This window comes from Lottia gigantea (assembly GCF_000327385.1).
Source record: "Lottia gigantea unplaced genomic scaffold LOTGIsca_54, whole genome shotgun sequence".
Lineage (NCBI taxonomy): Eukaryota > Metazoa > Mollusca > Gastropoda > Lottiidae > Lottia > Lottia gigantea.
Window position 1 is genome coordinate 190720 of NW_008709848.1, and position 21765 is coordinate 212484.

The 21765-nt window shown below is 34.0% G+C and overlaps 3 protein-coding genes across 3 annotated transcripts; all 3 read right to left on the minus strand.

Moving 5' to 3' along the window:
- Window positions 1–2142: 2142 nt before the first annotated feature.
- Window positions 2143–5325, minus strand: LOTGIDRAFT_165833 (hypothetical protein; the record flags this gene model as incomplete). Its single annotated transcript, XM_009062878.1, has 3 exons — window positions 2143–3233; window positions 4819–4920; window positions 5310–5325. The coding sequence occupies 3 exons, from the start codon at window positions 5323–5325 to the stop codon at window positions 2143–2145; spliced, it is 1209 nt and encodes a 402-aa protein (XP_009061126.1).
- Window positions 5326–10483: 5158 nt separating this feature from the next.
- On the minus strand, window positions 10484–11479 carry LOTGIDRAFT_126485 (hypothetical protein; the record flags this gene model as incomplete). The annotated part of the gene is made up of 1 exon (XM_009062879.1): window positions 10484–11479. The coding sequence occupies one exon, from the start codon at window positions 11477–11479 to the stop codon at window positions 10484–10486; it is 996 nt and encodes a 331-aa protein (XP_009061127.1).
- Window positions 11480–20573: 9094 nt separating this feature from the next.
- Window positions 20574–21372, minus strand: LOTGIDRAFT_77329 (hypothetical protein; the record flags this gene model as incomplete). Its single annotated transcript, XM_009062864.1, has 2 exons — window positions 20574–20703; window positions 21005–21372. Coding segments are annotated over 2 exons (498 nt in total), but the record flags the coding sequence as incomplete, so codon positions are not given.
- Window positions 21373–21765: the final 393 nt, after the last annotated feature.

Genomic DNA, 21765 nt, shown 5'->3' on the forward strand with positions numbered 1-21765 from the left:
CAGATTAGTTTTATCACAGGTATGACAAAAAAAAGCCAAAATTTTCAAATTTGCTGGTACAAGTACACCTGTTATTTGTCTAGTGACATAAGTTTTTTTTTTTTAAATATAGACACATAGTACTATTTATGGCTTCTAAAAGGTGATCAAATTATGATGAAAAGTGCAAAGAAATGACCAGAGTATTTTAAAATGAGAAGGAATCTTTTTGAAATGTTTTTAATCTTATATTTTGGGGTTGTTTTAAAATGTTTATTTAATTTGTCAACAGATTAGAAGGATTTTCTATACTGACTGAAAAATATGGAATTATTTATTAAAATTATATTAATTAAAATTATTTGCTTGCATCGTTATTTGCATCAATGTCTATTTCCTGCTTATTTATTCCCATAGTCTTGATTTGATAAGAATTTAGTTTTTGATGTAGTCTTGATTTACTAAGTCTTTAATTTTGCTTCAAGTAAACGCACTTATGTCAACAATGCCCAAAAGATGCTTGGCCTATTCACTTGTGTTTATGGCAAATTTATATATTCCGAAGCATCATCTCTCTTCAGCAAGCTATTTTATTAATTTTCAAACACATTTGTATACTATGACTGTAAGTTTTCTTTATACATTATGAAACCAGTATCAAAATCTAAATTTACTAATAAATCAAGACTACAAATTCTAAAATAGAAACTTTTGTTGGCATCATGAGAATGTATGATAGTCAGTCACGTGACCAAGTGATATGTGTGATTATACCAGTCTTTAACGGACATTTGGAGGATTTGCTGGAAACATCATTGTAAGATGAATGCTGTTAATGATGCCAATTTGGCTGTGGTTTCAGTTCATAGCTGAATAATGAATTTAAGACATTCACATGGTTCTTGTCTCCAGTAGAACAAAAATTACTATAAAATTGTATTTGAAAATTATTACCCTGCAGTGCTGTGCTGCCTGCAATAAATGTACAAAGTTTATGCAAACCTTTATAATGCAGATTATGGGGCATGTTTCTAAATGAAATAAACTTGTTTATGTAAAATATTAGTTATTCTGCTGCTGTATTAAAAACAATTCCTTTAGGGTGTGAATGGACATTCACAGGACCTGCTCCTTACATGTCACTTATTGATGGTGAGAGTTGAATTTAATTGGATTCTTTATAGGATCATGTATATATTTATACCACTGAAAAGTATCATCTAAAGACAGCAACTCGTTACATTTGAGAGGATGCTCATTGGTCAAATTATCTCCACATATCCAATCATTTCAACTCCCTCTTCAATGATGTGATTACTGCATCAAGAGCAGAGTGACATGTAATGGCAATGGATGAATTGCTTGGTTATTCATGTTTTCAAGGGATGTCCATTGCATAGGTAATGTTCGTAAAAGAGTGAGAAGGCACCATTGGCATCATTTTTCCAGCTTGTTATTTGTGTCTTGCTTCAAAGTTGGACTTGCAGTTTGTACTTAACAGTAGGCTAGGCTAGTTGTTCCTTTTGCATTGATTTGTTAGCAGCTGCCTCCTTCGAACAAAGACCAGATGTTATTCATTACAATGGGGGATAAAGGAAATTAATTATTCCGTTTGCATAAATAAGTGTATTCAAAAAATCATTAACAATATGCAACACTCAAGGTTACTGATACAGAATTACAATATGACTTGCATTTAAAAGTAGAATGCATTTTAATTGGAGAACAGACTAGAAATGGAGGAGACCCATCTCCGAGATGATAACATTTATTTTTCTATCTATGGCTGATATTAATGCATATCTGAGGAGAGATGCAAGAACCACTTACTTCAATTTGAAATATAATAGGCCTACAAATGATATACCCAATGCTATTTAAACATGTAATATAACTGCATTTTCAAAGCCTAAAACTCATCTTGTTCGTGCATAAAAGCGCCCAACTTAGATTATGACTTGACCAAACGACTTAGTTCATGTCTTAAAGACATTGCTTCGTCATGCCAAGACGTGTGTCACATGGAAACTATTGCACATGCATGACTTGATAAAAGAAAGTTTTGGACAACCCAGATACATCCCAGAAAACAACCACCATATTTAGTGTGATAATATATATCTATCTGAATTAGCCCGTATCACAGGAAAACTATTGTCAATATCAACGACGCGACAGTCGTGTACACGAAGAACTTCGTGTTCGTGTTGAACTGGGTCCAATATGTTCCGTTTTGGCACAAATAATTCCAAAATTAGACAGTTTAGACGCAAGACCAGCTTCATCCCGAGGCGTGAACGAGAAAGTGGTAAGAATGCCATCATCGACCTCCTTCACCTTTATCGGAGGGGAAGCTCGGTATTCTCTGTATTGTTGATGAGTTCGGAACATATCTTCAACATTACTTTCATCTTTGGCCTGTTGTAGAGATTTACTATGTTCTACTAGATTGGCACTGCGTGATTTTAATAGTTTTATCTTTTCGTGGATCTTGCTCTTTTCTTTAGACACTTCACTGTCTGCCATATCGCACATTTCCCTCTCCCTTTCGGCTATACTCAACCGTATTTTGTTAAATGCTTGATGAATCTGCTGAAGAAGGTCGACCTTGGTGCGATCCAGCCTTCTCAGAGAATCTTCCAAAGCAACGCGCTTTTCATCCAGAGATTTAGACTCTGATTGCATCTCAGACAACGCACGGTTTAGAATGGGTGTGTATTTTTGCATCGCTTGTTCGAGATCCATGACTAGATGCCCACCATTTTCTCGGTGGTCTATCACAGTACAATCACGACACACTGGTTTTATACACGGTTCACAGAAGAAGTTCAGAGGTTGCATGTCGTGCTTAGAACAGAATGTAACTGTATATCGGTCCGTATTCTTCACAAAGTCCATCAACTGAACAATACGATGATCTGTAGGAAGCTGTTTCAGATTGTCCTCCGTTGATATGAAACTGTGCCTACATGTTGGACAATGCAATGTAACAGCCGTAGGCATACCACGTAAGGAAGGGGTGAGAGTGTGACGGTATTCACATTCGGTTTTGAATAACTGCAACAAACAGGCCAAGCAGAATGAATGGTGGCAATTCAGAATCTTGGGAGATTTGTCCGGTTCAGAAAAGCGATCTTTACAAACATTACATCGGAGAAATACGTCTTCAAAGTTTTCTTCGTCCAAAACCATGCTCCGTTTATTGAGAGCCGTTAGTGAAGAGTATATTCCTTCATTCTTCTTCAAACCATGATCTGAAAAAAATGAACATAAAAAGTTAAAATAGTACGAATGCCAAGCACTGTACGCTTTTGTACCAGTCAGCTATCATCATTGGTTACGTATTGGTTTCTTTCGCTATTTTTAGTTTGGCGGGAAAACGTCATCACAACGACGCGATTGTGTTCTTCCATTGACGGTGATTGGGTTGGTGAGTTACTTTCTGCTATTAAAATACGTTAGTTCGATAGCTACTATTAATCTTCCTGAGCAGATTGCTGTTCTCCCTGCATGCGTGGTTACCATATTATACCTTACTCTTATAACGCCTAGCTATGGCGCTTTCGTCGCAGGTTACAACAGAGGCTTATGTCCCTTGTTTGATGGTGCATTATCTGGGCAATCTGAGCACCATGATTCAAACCCTTACAGAAAGTCTAGGCTTTCATAATTAAGTTTTCCATTTGGAAGGTGCATAAGATACACCCGCCTTATTATTATTAACAATTGATTGAATTCGGAGCACAACTACACCTTATATGACATAGAAAAACAATCCGGATAAAGTTTTTGTACGAAAGAAACCAATGCATCAGCAGAATGAAAAAACTTTGAATTTACTGAAAAATGAGTATATGTAATCACTTACCACCATTACCACAAGCCATTATAAACAATGAAACGATTTAACACAATTTGAACATACACAAAAGTATCCAGTGAGTCGTACTGATACGTAAAAATGATATAATTTAGCAAATTGCCAGATGATACAGTTCATAAAATTTTTATGTCAAATTCACTTAAAACTGACTCATCATATTCGCTGCTACCACAAACCTATCCATGTCTAAAATATTTAGATGCATTTCAGATAAAAACCTACTAATATTCTATTGAAGTTCAAAACACTGTTTTTATCTAAACGATAAAATTAAATCGTAATATACAAAGCATCACAACACAAATCAACACATGCACAGCTGTTGACAAACCAAAAATAGGTCATATTCAATATGAATACCTACCCATACAATGGCTTTTAAAAAATCGATCAAACTTGTGACAAGTATATCTATATTTTATTCGATCAAAGTAATTCGGTGTATTTATATCGTCAAAATAATTTTTCCAACGTTTTCATGTACCAATTGAAAGTTGAAGTGGGGTTAATAAAAACAAACTGTGCACTGTGCATGGAAAACGCACACAAAGTGAAACAAATGACACAAAAAATAAAAAGAATTTGAATGATTTCACAACAGCATAAACAAATTTTAGTCAATATCTTCTTACCTTTTATCAAATTGCGAACTACAAGTTTATAAAAGAATTCATTTGTGATGAAATATTTGTGTGAGAAAAAACAAATGCTTTAAAGAGATTTTGTATATAAAAAGAAGTTAATGAGGATAGTGATCATCCTGATCACACCAAAACTGCTATTTGACCAGAACAGATGCATGGATACATTAGGTTACGGCTATGGTATACCCCGACAGATCAATAGTTTTTCAACTTCAATAGATTGACAGCAGTGAGAACAAAAGAGAACGTAATAGTAGAATCTATTTACAGGTTATTTCCAGATAAACTCGACTAATATTAACCAATACTTACTGGATTCTTTAGCAGCCAGCTCTTCCTTCATAGCAGCTTCTTCCCGCTCATAATATGCTGCCTTAGCCATTCTCGGTAATGTGTTTGGCCTACTTTTACACACTGAAAATAAATTCATAAAAAATATATAAAATATATGTCATATCACACCCAACATAACAAGCTGACATAGAATTAATTCATTACACGACCCAAAACTAAATCAAAACAGGTGAGTTTCACATTTCAAAACTCATTCTTTTTTGGACTATTTAAAAGGTAACTGACTCAATCCTAAAATGACATTCCTAGTTCACCTAGTCCGGTATGTTACCGTTTTGTATCAGTAGGTTAATACACCGTAAACTATTTGTATCCTGGTAAAACTAGTAGTTTGTTTGTCCAAAGATCAAATTTTCAGTTGGTCATTGTTGGGGTAGAATTAATCACATGGCCTCAAATTCACCGAGAAAAGTTTTCAACATACGATCACAAAAATATAGAGGTCATACCTTTTGAACGCAACATCTCGTGCAATTGAGTTGTGAGTTCGATATTCCTAACAACTTTCTCAACCATACGCCTATGGTGTGAGGGCACCTTTACTTTGATAATTCTTTTTTTTATAATTAATAACTAATTAAGATGAATATTTCATATACAATCCTTGCCTAGAATGTGAAACGAATATCCCAATCCTAAATGAATGCACAACTGACACACATTTGTAACCAGGTGCTCCGACATGGTAAAAACTATCTCGTCAAGAATTCATTCAATACCATGTGATTTGGGCGTGATTTTAACAGTTCTTGTTCCTTGAAACCCAAATAAGTAAACTGTGTAGAGTAAAAGTGAACAAAGGAAGTGTAACCGTATAAAACAGAAGTAATATTATATTATTCAACCCACGTTAAGTATTTACTTTGATATTTTATATATAGCGTGCTCGTTTGATTAACGCAAAACGATCGTACAAAGTAGCATGTAACATTTGACAGACTTGAAAGATTTAATGATATGCATTGATTTAAGATTCGAAAATGGAATGTGTGACAAATATACTTTGCCATTGACGGAAGCCAACCCAATGCTTATTCAAATGGAATTGAGATTTGTGACATTGTTAAGCTTAAAGTGTTTGAATCCTCCCCAGTTAATCAATAGGTTTTTGCCAGGTGTTAGGTTTTCAGTTAGTCTGCAATCCATCTGTAGTGGGTTGTGCTTTTTTCAGAAACGTTGTGGTTCTGTTTACCAAAATTAAGTCAAATATCATTTTCTCAAGAGATTTGACTAATTGACTTGACAACCAAGTTCTCTATTTGTTAAAGCTGAAAGATATCCCCACATTAACTTGAACCCATCCCATTTTATTTTCAAGGTTGAAAACTGGTCAATCGTTAAATCGAACTCGTTATCATTTTCTTCACAATATTGTTTTATTTCAAGAATGTTTTTGTCAAAATTGATAAATTTCGATAATGACCATAAAAATGGCTGGTTTGGCTAATCACAGAGCCTTGGGCAAGTTTATATCTACACGTCTCATGTTTGGTAACATCTTTTATGTTGACAGACACTTGACCAAACCTGCTGCTTCATAAAAAACTGAATCACAAACTCTAAAGATATCATCATACACAGTTTAGTTCATTTTCGTTGCCAAACATGGTTGACATTGACATTTTGCGTTAAACTATAACGAGTAATTTTAAAAAATAGTCAAATTTTCAAGATATTTCTGAATTGAAATGACGTTTTATGAACCGAATTTCTATCTTAAAATTCAGTTTTAACTCTGTCTTTTAGACTATTATAATAGATGTTTCAAAATTTACCACGTTAATCGGCGCATATACTCCCACTCACTCTTCATTATTGAGCTTAATTCGTGTAAAACCGTCAGTTTGAGGGTACCCGGGCTATTCAAGGACTAATTGAATCGACTGTTGCTTTAACCTGTTTAGTAAAGCATTGCATGTGCATACGAAAGCCTTATTACGAATATCAATAACATGTTGATATACTAATACAATGGATTAAGTATAACGGACTATATGCTTCATATATTTAACATAATACAGGTAATGTCAAGCTTGCATACACCGCAAGTAGAAAGTCAATTAAACAGTTTATTAATAGGTCATATTACGAATATGCTTCACATGATTGATCTGTAACAGTAACTTTAATACAGTTAAAAAGTTTTAAATCACAATTTGAATAAAAACAAAATGTTATCAATGTTAAGCATGATCAATTGAGGTTTATATCAAAGCGTCTGTACAAACGTATACTAAGTAATTGTAGTATGAAAAGTAATAATGTACCAGTTATATACATGTTGCTCGGAATCTTTTTGGTCTCATACTTCCTAGTTGCATGCACTGTGATAATATTTATGTGGATTAGACAAAAGCTTGATGTGCAGATTATGTCATAGTGTTATCCTATCTAGATCTGTCTTTCAATTCGATAAAGAAGTAAACCAACATTCGATATATAAAAAATCTTTGTTTAACCTCGCTATCAAAATAATATGGCGTATTGTGTGATCTGTCCCTTAACCACCTGCATTATATGCCGCCGTTTAGGAAACGAAGATGTTTCTTTGTGTTCAAAGAGTTAGCATGGCGTACAAGTGGTGATCTTCTAGTTAATAATATGTATGATATTTAAATTGTTATTTCATGACATAATGAAAATGGTATGCAACAGTTGCGTTCACAACACAACACATATCTACATATTGTGTATCCAATGAAATGACAATACATGAAGGTGTATACTTACATGCTCCCTGCCAGGTCCGCACAATATATAAACACCAATTAAAAAACCCGTATAGAGGATAATTTATTTGTCCAGCTCCTGTTTTCCTCATAGATTTACTGTTTACTATAGTCAATATTCAAACGTTCCATCTCGTCTGCGCATGACTACATTAATAAAATACACCTAATATGACCCCAAAAGGTTAATAAACCTTCGGTTAACCAGTGCGTTAGTTGATCCCAATGTAGTCATTGGAGAACGTTGCTGTGTCTTGGTTATCCAGTTACTCTACTGAAACGTTCAGACAAATCGGATTAAGTTGATATTCAGTATCGTATAGTTTGAATGACTGGGCTGTTCATTTGTAGTCGTTATGGATTAACTCTTGTACAACAGCCTATACAATATAAGCTTACTTATCTTGCCTCAAGATAATATCTAGCCATTTCATTATAAAGTCTATGGTCCAATGGCGGTAATGTATAAGCCCTTCTTGAAATGAATATTCGACATTTAAAGATATTCTTACCTCAAGGAAGTTACAATCTGCGCCCATTCTTACTTTTCAGAAACAAGCAGGCTTAAGCTTTTACCTTTCTCCAGGTTATCTCCCTTTGACCGAACAGATCGGTATCAACCTTTTTGACCGATCAGTTGCTTTCGCTCTCATAGTACCCGTTTCATGTACCTTGAGAAATATAAAGAACCAAACCGCTCGTATGCAAGATTTTTACAGAAAATGATATGTACAAAATTGGTGAATTGTAGGATAGTCGACCGATGTATCTGAATAAGATCTAGATTAATATCATTTATGCACTAACGGTGCTCTTCATCATAGATTCAGCTTTACGGAAACTATCGAGAGTTTTTTTCCAGAACTTCCCATGGTGTTTTATAGTAGCCATATCCTATGTTGGGTATTTCTATTTTCCTAAATATTTGTATTTGTTGATATGTTAAAGTATCACTTAAGAACAAAAGAATATTCAACCGAAATGCCTACGCTCTGACACAACAGAATGCTTTTCATTGGTTTAGGGCTTGTTGCTTGAAGGTGGCAACTAATTTGTATTCAGTAAAGTGATTATAATGACGATCGTTAATCGTCAAAAGTTCCTTCTTTTAGGTCGATTGAATTGCCCGAATGCAAGCATTAAATCTATTTCGGTTTCTGAAAATTTATTTGACCCTAGAACTCCAATTCACTGCCAATGTAGATACTTCTCTGATACAGTTGTACTAATCAAGGGAATTGTCGATTAATCATCACAAAAACGGTTTGATACAGTTCTTTCAGTGTGTATCTGTCTTGGAACTGTAAGAAACCTTTACACTGTAACCAGTAGGACAATATACAATCACATCGTCTTAAGGAACTCTTGAGGATAATTATTTCAACATAAAGCAATTGACTTGAGGTAAAATAATATATTCTACTTTAATACAATACAACATAAATGTACCGACACATTACATGGACAGAAGTAAAATAAATAATAAGCTAGATATAGGCAATAAGTACGAGAAGAAACTGCTTTCAGTTTACAGAAAAAGTAGAATTTTTCTGAAGACGTTGAGATATATCGGCGTCAAAGTCATCCGAGCTGAATTTAAGTCTGATCCTGAAGCTATAAGAACCATATCCATAATATCCTTTATTGGTAAAATAATTCTCAATTAAAATAAAGCTGTAGTATTAGAACTATGCCTTTATGAAATTGGGGTTTTATTCTATTACTTTGTTTGCTCTCTGCGCTCTAACTTCTTCGCATACGGAATATTTCCTTTGTCAACTTTTAAGGCAAACCTTCTTAGTACACAAAAAATTGCTACGAAAATGTTACGAGCCTAACTTACATATTATTATGCTAATGATTTTCGATTCACATAAATCTACAATAATGTACAAAAAACAATAATAAAACTTATGAGGTATACCATTTAGGAATATTTATCAGGCTTTTATATAAGTTTATCACAATGAAAGATATCGAAACGGACCGGAAACTACTATTGCACATAAAGAGCTCCTAGAAGGCAATATTTGATAGGGAAAAATAATTTTGTGGAATGAATTTTAAGCGGTAACCGCTTATATTTGTAAGTTACATTTTATTTAAATAGTAAGATTACAACCCATTAGACAGACGATGTTTGGGACAAACAGCAAAGACAGTATTTTCATGAAGACATCAAATACTCGAATGCTGATGAGACCAACAGTCAAAACGCCATTGAAAGCATACAATGTAGAGTATACTTTCATTATTATAATCAGTATATTTCCATTAATATGATATATAATACTTGAAATGTGATATAAATGTATCTAGAAGATTTTGATATATCTTGATTAATTTAAGACATTTGAAGGCTATATCTTAAATGCCATTATTGTATTGTACTTGGATTATTGGGTTTGATATCCTATTAAGTTATAACTTATAATAATAATCTATTCATAAAGTCTATATTATTTGGGAAATTCGCAATAAATCATAAGAAAACGTTGTTACATTATTTGTAACCTTTAAAAATAATATGGGATATCCTTCCAACAGTTTGCAGAACATTTGATTGTAAAAAAACTTAATCCCTGTTTTTTTTTAATATGCCTGGTTTTCTCCAAAAATAAAAGTTCCCCATAGCTAGTAGAAACAATTTTAACTTATTTTCAGTGTCTAAGAACACAGCACTTCTCTAATCCTGTCTTCCTGCTGACTGTCATTTTCTTACTCCATATGTGCATGTTCTCTTCATAGCTCATTAAAACGATATTTATAGCACCAACTTGGATCATTGGATCATATATACACCGAAAGCATACAAATGCATAAGTACCAAATCCACAGTTTAAATAATTGTTAACCATTCTTGCTGAATAGTTTCTTATTTAAGCTGATTTCATTCACGATGTAAACACTATTTCACCAAAGTTTTGAAGCTGTTGTCTAACGTTCAGTTCCTGACGACTATTAAACTGGAACGAAACACTGAATTCATTGGTGGTATCAGGAGGTATATAAACTGTCTTATCCAGGATCTTTTTAGATTTCTTGTGACCAGTGAACAAAAATCCAATATCTTTTTCTTGTAAGGCTGTTTCTAAACCCTTCAGTTCAGCGGCCAGTTCCGTTTCTCTGCTAGCTAATGCTTCTCGTCTTCGTTCCAGCTGATCAGCCTTCTTCTGGATTTCATTCTCTGTTGAATCAAACAGTTCTTTTTCACGTTCAGCCAAAGTTTCTCTGATACGATCAAACGTCGACTGTATTTGACGATTCAGCTCAGATTGTATTTGTTCAAGACCTTCATTAGACTTGGCAATAGCATCTTGTTTTGTGACCAGCTCGTCGATATCAGTTTTAAGGAGATCTATGGTTTCTTCTACTTTCGGTGTGTATTTCTTCATGGCTTCATCCACATTGACTACATAATGTCCTGACTTTTCCTTGTGGTCTATCACAGTACAATCACAGCAAACAGGCTGGATACAAGGCTCACAGAAAAAGTTTAGAGGTTGAAGCTGATGTTTGGAACAGTATTGAACATCAGTTTTACCAGTAGATTTGACAAAACACACTAGTTCCATGATTGTGTGATCACTGGGTAGACGACGCAACTCTGGTTCAGATACTATGATGCCATCTCGGCAAGATGGACACTGGATCTTGACGGCTGTAGGCATTCCACGGAAGGCTGATGTCAACGTTTGACGGAATTCTCCTTCAACACGAAACATTTGTTGCAGACAATCGAGACAAAAGGTATGATGACAAGGCAACATTTTCGGTAACTTGTCAAAATCATTGAAATTTTCACGACATATCATACATTTTAAGAATGTTTCCTCGAATCTCTCCTCGTCAAAAATTAGATTCCGTCTTCTCTTCTCGAGTTGAGACATAGTCTCTTTAACACTGACTGGCGTTTGATCTGGAAAAAAGAAAAATAATAGAATGTTATGACATAATTTGCATAAACATACACATTTGAAATTCGGATGTATAATGTCCTGTTATCATCATAATTATGAACTTCACCAATTTTATACCTAACGTAAATGTGTGAAAAATTCAAAATATGAATTTTGAAATGAAAATTTCAGCATGTATTATAACATGTTTAAATGTGGTTTGACTTGAATTGTTACTATTTCTGCGTTGACTAGCATGTGTGTTGAATTTTAAATAACTTTTCAAGAATATTCTACAACAAATCACACTAAAAGAAAGGTCTGTCTGAAACTGTAGTGCTATTCTATTTCTTATCATTGGGTTCTTAATGATGCATGGTGCCATGATCTCCTGTTGACAATTCTATGGCCCCTACTGCCACCCCTACCCCTATACACACACCCGATGATTCCTGAACGTCACTGTGCACAAGCATGGAAATTCTTGCTGTGACCTACCTTTGTTCTCCTCGGCATCCTTTTTGAATTGTGCCAGTTTTTCTTCCAGTCGTGGGGTCTCATCGTTGTTTTCACCCATGGCTGTGGTAGTAGTCGCAGTGGTGGTGGTGGTTGTAGTTGTTGATGCTGTACTCTCTGGGAGAGTTTCTTCTGGAGTTTCAGTATCTTCGTCCTCTTGCAGTCCGAAATGTTCTGAAATGATAGAAAAAGACAATGAAAATCTAGATTTTGATGACTTATGTATCTCATTCATGTTCTTTAAACTAGCACTCTTATACCGACAACATAATTATGCGATCTTCTTTATTTAGCTAAAGTCAACAATGAAAATTTGTCAAAAAACATTCATATCATGTGAATAAGGAAAAAACAAAGACGAAAAATACATCCCTGAAAATGAAAGATATTAATATAATTATGGTAAAACCAAGAAAAAAAAGATGTGTTTAAGCGAGTCAAATGTCGACATAAAACCACTGGACCTGATAACCCAAATATTACAAACAATGAGCATAACATTTAATGGTGATTTAAGAGGTTTTTTTATCGTGTAATCTTGTAAGATATATCTCCAAAGAAAAAGGCATAGCTTGTTGAGATAAAAATGAACATATATTATGGATGCCCCATCTCAAATTCTCTAGGGGTACACATTGGAAATTCATTTGAGATAATAACTTAAATGTATTGATCAATAAATGGGTTTTAATCGTGATTATTAGACGAGGTCCCACCAAATTCAAAGCAGCACATTGATCACAGTGTGTTGGTGAAAACATTTTACACCCAAATTGATATTTCTCATGCGAGTTACAAAGTCACCATTTTATCTGAACATCAAATATAACAAGTTACACATCTTCGGACAAAAGTTTGCATTGAGTTTAGGTTTGTGGTCCGAAAGGTCCACACCAGAGTCACCTGCATAATTTGTTTAAATGTACAATCTAACAGAACTTTTGTTGTCACAAATAGTCTATTAGAACTTTCTATAGATATACAGCTATTGTCATATACCATTTAATTGTAACGTATAAATTTATTTCTAATGATTATTCAATCTTACTTTCCAACCAACCCATGATATGACTCATCCTCTAGACCGTACAAACGTATACACCATTTATTTGCATAGCTGATATGGAGGGCCATAAACAATTTTGAACCTCTCAGAAGCACAAGTTTATAAAAATTGTCTTCACTGAAGTAAAATTGTATTAATTGAAACCGATCACATTCCTTTCGAGTCTTATTATATTAGTAGTAAAGTGCATAATAGTACAACTACAATGTTAAAAATGTAGATTACTAAATGCAATATATTGAATATCTATTTAAAAATAAAATACCACTTTGTTTAAGGGCATAGTAGTTGTCAAATACAAGTTCAAACTCAACAATTTATATTGCCCGGGGCAGATAATATGAAAAAGTTCAAAAACAATAAATCACACGAATCCACACCGAATTTAAGATATGAAGTCTCACCGTCATTGTCCTCTATATCAACTCTTATATTGCTGAGAAACTCCATGGTAAAATATAAGTCCACGACACATGTAAGAAGGATAAAGATATAAACGATACCCTTTTAAAGATCCTTTAAGAGATCAAATACAAATGATGTCACAAAAAATATATAAATTGTCATTCTTGATTATCCAGGAGGGCTTACATACATGAATTCGGCCTTGTGATAATCGAGAAGTAAGCTATCCTACAATAATGACGTATGGGGTAAAGAGAAAAGAATGGGTGGATATATATTAAAGTATATAAACATATATTGGCTAGAGCTATTCGTTCATGAATTAAAAACGCTCGGGTATTTATTGTACTCTAAAAGTGAGGACCTATTGAAATGTCTCTCAATAGATATATATCATTTTAATTATGAAGACTAATACATTCAACTTACAAATAGCCTGTGACTTTTTTCTCTAACAATGGACACCTAATTTAGGACTTAACTGTGGCTTTATTCGCTTCACTTGAACGAATTACCAAATCCTTACTCCGTTCCACAACTTGGTTGCCATTGACCAAAGTCCGATGTCTATAGAAGATATCAGCGGGTCGAAAAATTAGGACCCACCAACACTTTGTCACCTGGTGAATATAATCCAGCGTAGGATAAGTAGATAACCATTGCAATGAAAGAAAATTTCAAATCAATATTTCAGAACTTATGAGAAAGTACATGTCCATGGCAATTTTACAAGAGGTGGTCACTTTCTGTTTGGAATATCATACAACCAACCTTTGATCACGAGTATGAGTTCGAAGTATCAAGACACTGATCATTCATCTTCATATGAACGAAATTACTACGATTATGGCACATTATCAAAAGCCGCCACTAAAGCTTCCCCAAATGATACGGATTAGTCTTGTTAACGGTCACTTACCAAGATCCTCACTATCATCATTATGTCTCAAGGTGACTGACTGACCCCAGTGCGTATTAACATGGGTCATCTAGTGTATGACCAATTTCGAACCTTTTAAACCTTTCGTGCCCCTTTCTCTTAACTAAAACAATGGGACAACGAAGAAAGAGACAAGCACTTCAAATACGGTGCAATGCAAAACCCTTCTGAAATCGTTCCTAAATAATTACTATAAACCACTTTTTTCTTTGCGGAGATGTCTTTTTTTCTAGCTGATTTCTGACAAGTTGTAACCGATATGCCTACCGAAAACTAGTGAATATTTAATTGCTGTCTAATGATCTATGTATAAAAGTGTCACCAGGTCGATTGCTATAAGGTAGATTTACCTTTCGAGTAAATAAACTTGTTAATCTTTGACATTTATCTTAGTCGGGTAAAAACACATATATATATAAGATAAATAAATAATATTTACTTATCAATAATTTCGTGAATACTTTCAGAATAGCACTGGCTAGAAGATTTTAGGAAGCACAGAATCAGGTTTTCTCTGGTAAACATCGAGAAATTTTTCTAGATGTATTTAACATTGGTAGAAATAGAAGAATGATGAACTCAATACCGGAATTTGAAACACCATCAAAGACAACATTACATAACAACTGAAGCCGCAACCACACAAGAAGTTCTCTGTTAATGATAGCCTAAATGTTCAGAATCTTACGTTACATCCCTTGTTGAGAGACTATGCATTCATCCAACAAATCTACCGGGCTATATATCTACCAAACAACTGTTGATGTGTTAACCAAAACCAAAGCACGAGAAAATGAGGATCATTTTTCTTGACGGTTTAATGAAGTTACAAACACTTACCCATTTTGAATAATTCCAGAAAAACAATGCAGTGATAAAAATTAGTCCTTTAAAACTAAATAGTCTCCTTTAACTGTGAACCGGGCTTCAGGCGCACCTGTATAGATGTGGATCACATGACCGTCTGAACTCCATCATAAAAGAAATGTAATCCACGACGTATTTCAAATATAAACTGAGGTGTGACAAGACACGTTCTGAATTCTTTTATAAATAAAAACAAAGATAAATTTACATTTTAAATGTCACTAAAGGTTACGTTAGTATAACCTGAATTGCATTTCTCTCCGCGGTTTCATCAAGATTCGTTCAATTTTACTCTTTAAAATGGAGTGAACCAAACCAAACCAAACTAGAAGCAGTAATTAAGTACCACTGCAAAATCATATACTGCGAACACAAAAACAATAGTCACTAACAATGTTCATCACCAACAGTGAAAAAAGGGAAAAAAAACAGAGATCAAGGATCAGCAACTTCATACCATATACCCAACTTAGATCTGAACCAATGCAATGGAGAAAATCTATAAACTACACAATGTATGCAACTGTCAAAGAATTCGGATAATTAAATGAGAATAAACATTTAAACATTAAAAACGAGACAAACCCGTCTGGGGCAACATTAACAATATCAAATAACCTTAAATTAAATACCTGGCCTAATATCCACAAAAGGATCAACTTTACAAACTAAATCTACAATAAAATGGTCTGTCGGAGATCTTTCCTATGATCATCGAGGACGTTACGTAGGTCACAGACATTGATGTTCTTCCAACCGATATTTTCACAAGGTTCTCCGAGTATGACTCTCACATGAAACATCTAGCTAAATTAACGATATGGCTCGAAAAGTCGTTCTTCCAACCATAATATTCAAAAATACGAAAAAATCGAGTTCAACTAGCTCACAGATTGTGATTGGCTTCATGGTAGTTTTTTGTGGTAAGACTCGTTCGACGTTGAAAACTGATTTCTACATTAAAACCATGCAGTACATATAGGCTCCAATGAAACAACATATCAAATCAGGCAATCCGTGTTATATTCACAGAATTCTCCTAAAAAGTGTCTTGGAGAATCACCACGACACTTCTATAAGCCAAAAAGCTTTAAATATTACAAGACAACCTAACAACCAAAGATAACTTCCTCAAATTGAATCATTGTCAATAAATATGCTCTAACATGTAAAAGAGACTAGAACGGGTTTAAAATTCAAACTTTCAATCTTACCCATTTTGTTTTCCTGTACTTGATCAAATCTCTTCTGTTTGCTTTGATGCAATACAGACAGCAAATATCTCAACTTATAAATACGAAAATCGTATGAGCGAGAATTAATGTTGAATTTACTTCAATAAAATGCTCTAGTGATTAAGTATAATATATAGGTACGTATGCCATTTATCTTGACCTATATATCTTATAATATCATATGCCTATTTAGTTATAATGATACTCGTTGTCAATTTGTTTAATAGCCCTTAATGTAACTTCATTTGAAACATAATAAGAGTGGGGTCAAATGATCACTCACTACACAAATTAATAAAAACTTCTGAACCCATTCAGAGGGTTTATGCCATGGTATATTCAGCCTTTCATAACATAATAAATGATAATTCAGGAGTGTCATCGAGGCCAAATATTTCCCTTTGTGACGTATACGTCTTGTCGGTGGAAATTTCCAAACTGACAGTAGGTTTCGCATATAACAATGAGAACATTCAATAACACTGATAGCTATGCACAACAACTCATATCAACTGAAAATATATTGACAATTAAGTATTGCTGATTAATGAAAGATTGTTTGATACTCCCCAATATAGCCAATTATATTGCTCAGTTCATCTAGAGTAGACTCTTTAATTAAATTATGTTAGTTAAATTCAAATCCAGTTCATGGTGCACACACATATAGACTTATATGCCATTTTATGGAACATGTCTTCGAATTGCGGTTTTTATTAGGTTAGGTATGTCAGTTTTGTTCATTGTTAAGTAAATGACAGTTATAAGGTTACTATTGAAGATTATAAAAGAGCATATAGTAGTCACAAAAGGGTGTAAATTCGAAATGTAAATAATGTTAGTTTCTTGACAAAAACTAGCCATTGATGTTACATATTTACTTAATACTTAATAGTGGATACTGTCGGATAAAACTACCTCGAAAATCACGTAAACCAGTAGTACCCTTCAATATCCATGAAAGCAATTCCAGTGTTGTTAAGAGAAAGAAATCGACTAATCAACAGATAACTTCAAAGTTGTTGAAGTGATATTGTGGTTGATGAACTCAAATGAATTCAAATTTGTACCCAATGTCAAATGTAGCACAAGGAAAGATAATCTACCATTAGCAATAAGATAATAATCCACAACCGACGACTTTAATTCGATCAGGTGCCTACTTTTAGTTTTCTGAAAATCAAAAGTACTAGATGCCACCACAATTAGATCAACAAAATCAGAAAGCATGAAGTAATTAATTCATTGACCTAATTTCATATCGAGTCAACATCTGTGATGAAAATGCACACGCATTTTGAATCCAAGCCATCAAATAGAGAAAAACTTCAAAAATATAAATATTTTAATACTCACAGGAAAGAGATAACCAACAAGAAACTGGATGTTGAAAACCGACAAGAATAATGAAGAAATTTGAAAGGAGTGTCGTCGAAGACCTATAAATCATAAACAAGTCATGCGGCTAAAAGTGAGACCTGTATTATAATACTGTATATATGATAGATATAACAAAAGAAGATATAATCCGTGAATGTAGTTATTAAGTCCGGCCTACTCAAGATTATCATATGATTTGTTATGACACATATAACATGTTGTAATGCAAGATTTTAATGGATGATATGAAAATTTGTCACACCCACTCCACACCTATTATACACAAACCAAGAGTCTTCACCTCAAGGATATACGGCCCACGCACGTGTGTCCTTCTAAGTATTCACCAATGGACAGTCAGTGGCTCAATCAGATCGAGTTGGAATCAACTGGGTTTAAACGGTTAAAACCCTACGAAGTCTAGAGAAAAAGACATGACTTCTTTCCAAAGTCGCTATTTCATCAACTCCAGTGCGTATTTGCTGAATCATACGCTCATATATAACTGAATATGTGACCTAAAACATCATAGTAAGAAAGAGACAATATAAACTGAACATACCCATTAAATCTGTCAACCTCTTTCAAGTTCGAAGCAATACGCTTCCAAGTTTTCAGATGAAAATCGCGCACAGGATTTGAAAAGAAGAGCAAGGAAGTTGAATACTAGTTGAGATATTTACTATAGTATACTCGCTGTTAACAAAGTAAATTATCAAGATTTGTTTTTAGGGTGGGACTGGACATTGAGTCAACATTTAACACCATGTATCTCAACAATTAAACCTACTCGGCTTGTTTTAACACAGATTGAATAATTCTTTTAAATAATTCTACTTTCTTATTCTAGTCATACTTGGTGATTGGTGAGCCTAAAGATGTATGTTGACAAAATAACGCCAGCCTTCGTGCATATGACAATGCATATAGGTCAATGGGCTAAGGATGTTTGTGCACATACACAGACTGTTATACGTATACAGTTTCAATAACTGCTTATTCTGGTTCTTAGGCAGATGTACATAAAATATCTTTGTACAGTATGATAAACGTAAAGAAAGTACCATTTTGGGATGCCGACATCACGTATAACAGTATAAACGAGGTACAATAATACTGATAGGAATTTAAGTTTGGTTCAAACGAACTTGTTTCACATTTATTCTCCTCAAATGACAGTTTATTTTATAAATGTCAATTCTGGCTACTCCATGTACCTATTTAAACTAAACGTTGATATTTTTTGGGAATAAATAAAAGAAATAAGAACTGAATAACTGTGCAATATGTCACACATATTATGGTTACATCACGTTTTATGTGCACGTAGAACTGTAAACAAATAATTTGTATGTATAAACACGAAACAATTATCCCTTGTTTGATAGGATTACAAGATTGGAAGAAGGGAATTTCCATCAGATACTACCATGCAATGTGACCATAAACCATAAGTAGTAAACGGAAGTGCAATATAACTATAATAGTAAATGTACGTTAACATATATATTTGAAATATTGGTTTCAATCAGATGGCACTGATAAAGTTTAGTTAAAGAATGTATCCTTTACACCAAACCTCTATGGTTTAAGCAACGTGATAATGAATCGGCCAAAGATTTCCCATAATCCTACAGCAATATTGAGGTACAAAAGGAAGTAAGAAGGCTACTTCCTGCAATAGGTTAAACAGTTTAACCGTTAACATAACAGACAGTTGAAAGTTAATGAGGAAAATATGTCAATTTTGTAAAGATTTTAATATTATGTCAATGTGTACATGTGCTTAATTTAAATGTTTATGTGGCTTAAATAATTTACATAAAACTACCAGAGCAGTATTAATAGAAGGTGGTAAACCTTTGAGAACAGGTCGGACGAGACGAACAGGATATAAAACAACCTCTATAAACTTACGATAATAAGACTCCTCGATCTGGTACTCGTTGGTTTACATACCTCTTTCATTAATAACTGTCCTGTGTTAAATCTGACCGATCATGTCCAAAGATGGTCAAGTCAGTCAGAGAGGATAAGATGTCAAAGATATTTTCAGTTCCTTTCAAAATCCTTTCAAAAGACATCCATCTTGAAGACAAGTCCAATCAATGGTGGAAATATGCTAACAAACGTTAAAGCAACCAAGATGGTACGCTTTCTCACAGGACAAGACAAGCGCCGACTTTGTGTCAAAACTCAAACATATATACAAGAAATTCAAGCCATTTAATAAATAAAAGGCATAGAATTGTTGTTTTGTGTTCAAAGAATGTATAGGGCAAAAAATGGCCTTCGTGGGCTTTGAATAATATCCAGATCACAATGCAATGACATTGAACAAGATATAATATTATTGTGGTTGAATAATATTATTCAGAGTAAAAAGGGATGGGTCATCAGTCACTGATTTTCTGCCCACCCAAGAGCATTATTGGTAAACCACAAAGAATATAAACAAACACAACGATTGTATCCTCCTAAGGACATTGGATCGGAGAAAATCGCCAGCATGACAGACTGTAGATAAGATAATGAAGGAATGAGAGACAGTAGATAAGATAATAAAGGAATGGGAGACTGTGGATAAGATAATGAATGAACAGATGACCGTAGATAAGAAAATGCCAATATAAACAAGATAAAGAAAAAAAAAAAATACCCACTGTGTCCATGAAGGAATGGGAGACTGTAGATAAGATAATGAAGGAATGGGAGACTGTAGATAAGATAATGAAGGAATGAGAGGCAGTAGATAAGGTAATGAAGGAATGGGGGACTGTAGATAAGATAATGAAGGAATGGGAGACTGTGGATAAGATAATGAAGGAATGAGAGACTGTAGATAAGATAATGAATGAATGAGAGGCAGTAGATAAGATAATGAAGGAATGGGAGACTGTGGATAAGATAATGAAGGAATGAGAGACTGTAGATAAGATAATGAAGGAATGAGAGACTGTAGATAAGATAATGAATGAATGAGAGGCAGTAGATAAGATAATGAATGAATGAGAGGCAGTAGATAAGGTAATGAATGAATGGGAGACTGTGGATAAGATAATGAAGGAATGGGAGACTGTGGATAAGATAATGAAGGAATGAGAGACTAGATAAGATAATGAATGAATGAGAGGCAGTAGATAAGATAATGAAGGAATGGGAGACTGTGGATAAGATAATGAAGGAATGAGAGGCAGTAGATAAGATAATGAAGGAATGGGAGACTGTGGATAAGATAATGAAGGAATGAGAGGCAGTAGATAAGGTAATGAAGGAATGGGGGACTGTAGATAAGATAATGAAGGAATGGGAGACTGTGGATAAGATAATGAAGGAATGGGAGGCAGTAGATAAGATAATGAATGAATGAGAGGCAGTAGATAAGATAATGAAGGAATGGGAGACTGTGGATAAGATAATGAAGGAATGAGAGGCAGTAGATAAGGTAATGAAGGAATGGGGGACTGTAGATAAGACAATGAAGCTGATAATGTAGCTGAGACAATGATTGTGAGATAATAATCAATATGCACCTACAGCAGGTGTGGCATTTAAAATCATATATTCTGTGGTACCTGCAACAGTTAATTTAACTATCAAAGCCCATATTTTATAATTCAATTGGAATTATGTCAAATAACTTGTTAAAGCCTGTGACAAGCAACACGTTCTACATTATAATATTCAGTTTAATATATCTATTTATTGATTTTTAAGGGAAATAATAGTAACAGTGTGACAAATATAGAAATATCAAAGAGCTTAACCTAAATTAATTTGATACATACATCCGTTAATGCTAAGATCTGCTTCCATAATCGGTTCTTATGTAGTAGATGTACTACAATAGGCAATATCGTGCACGACG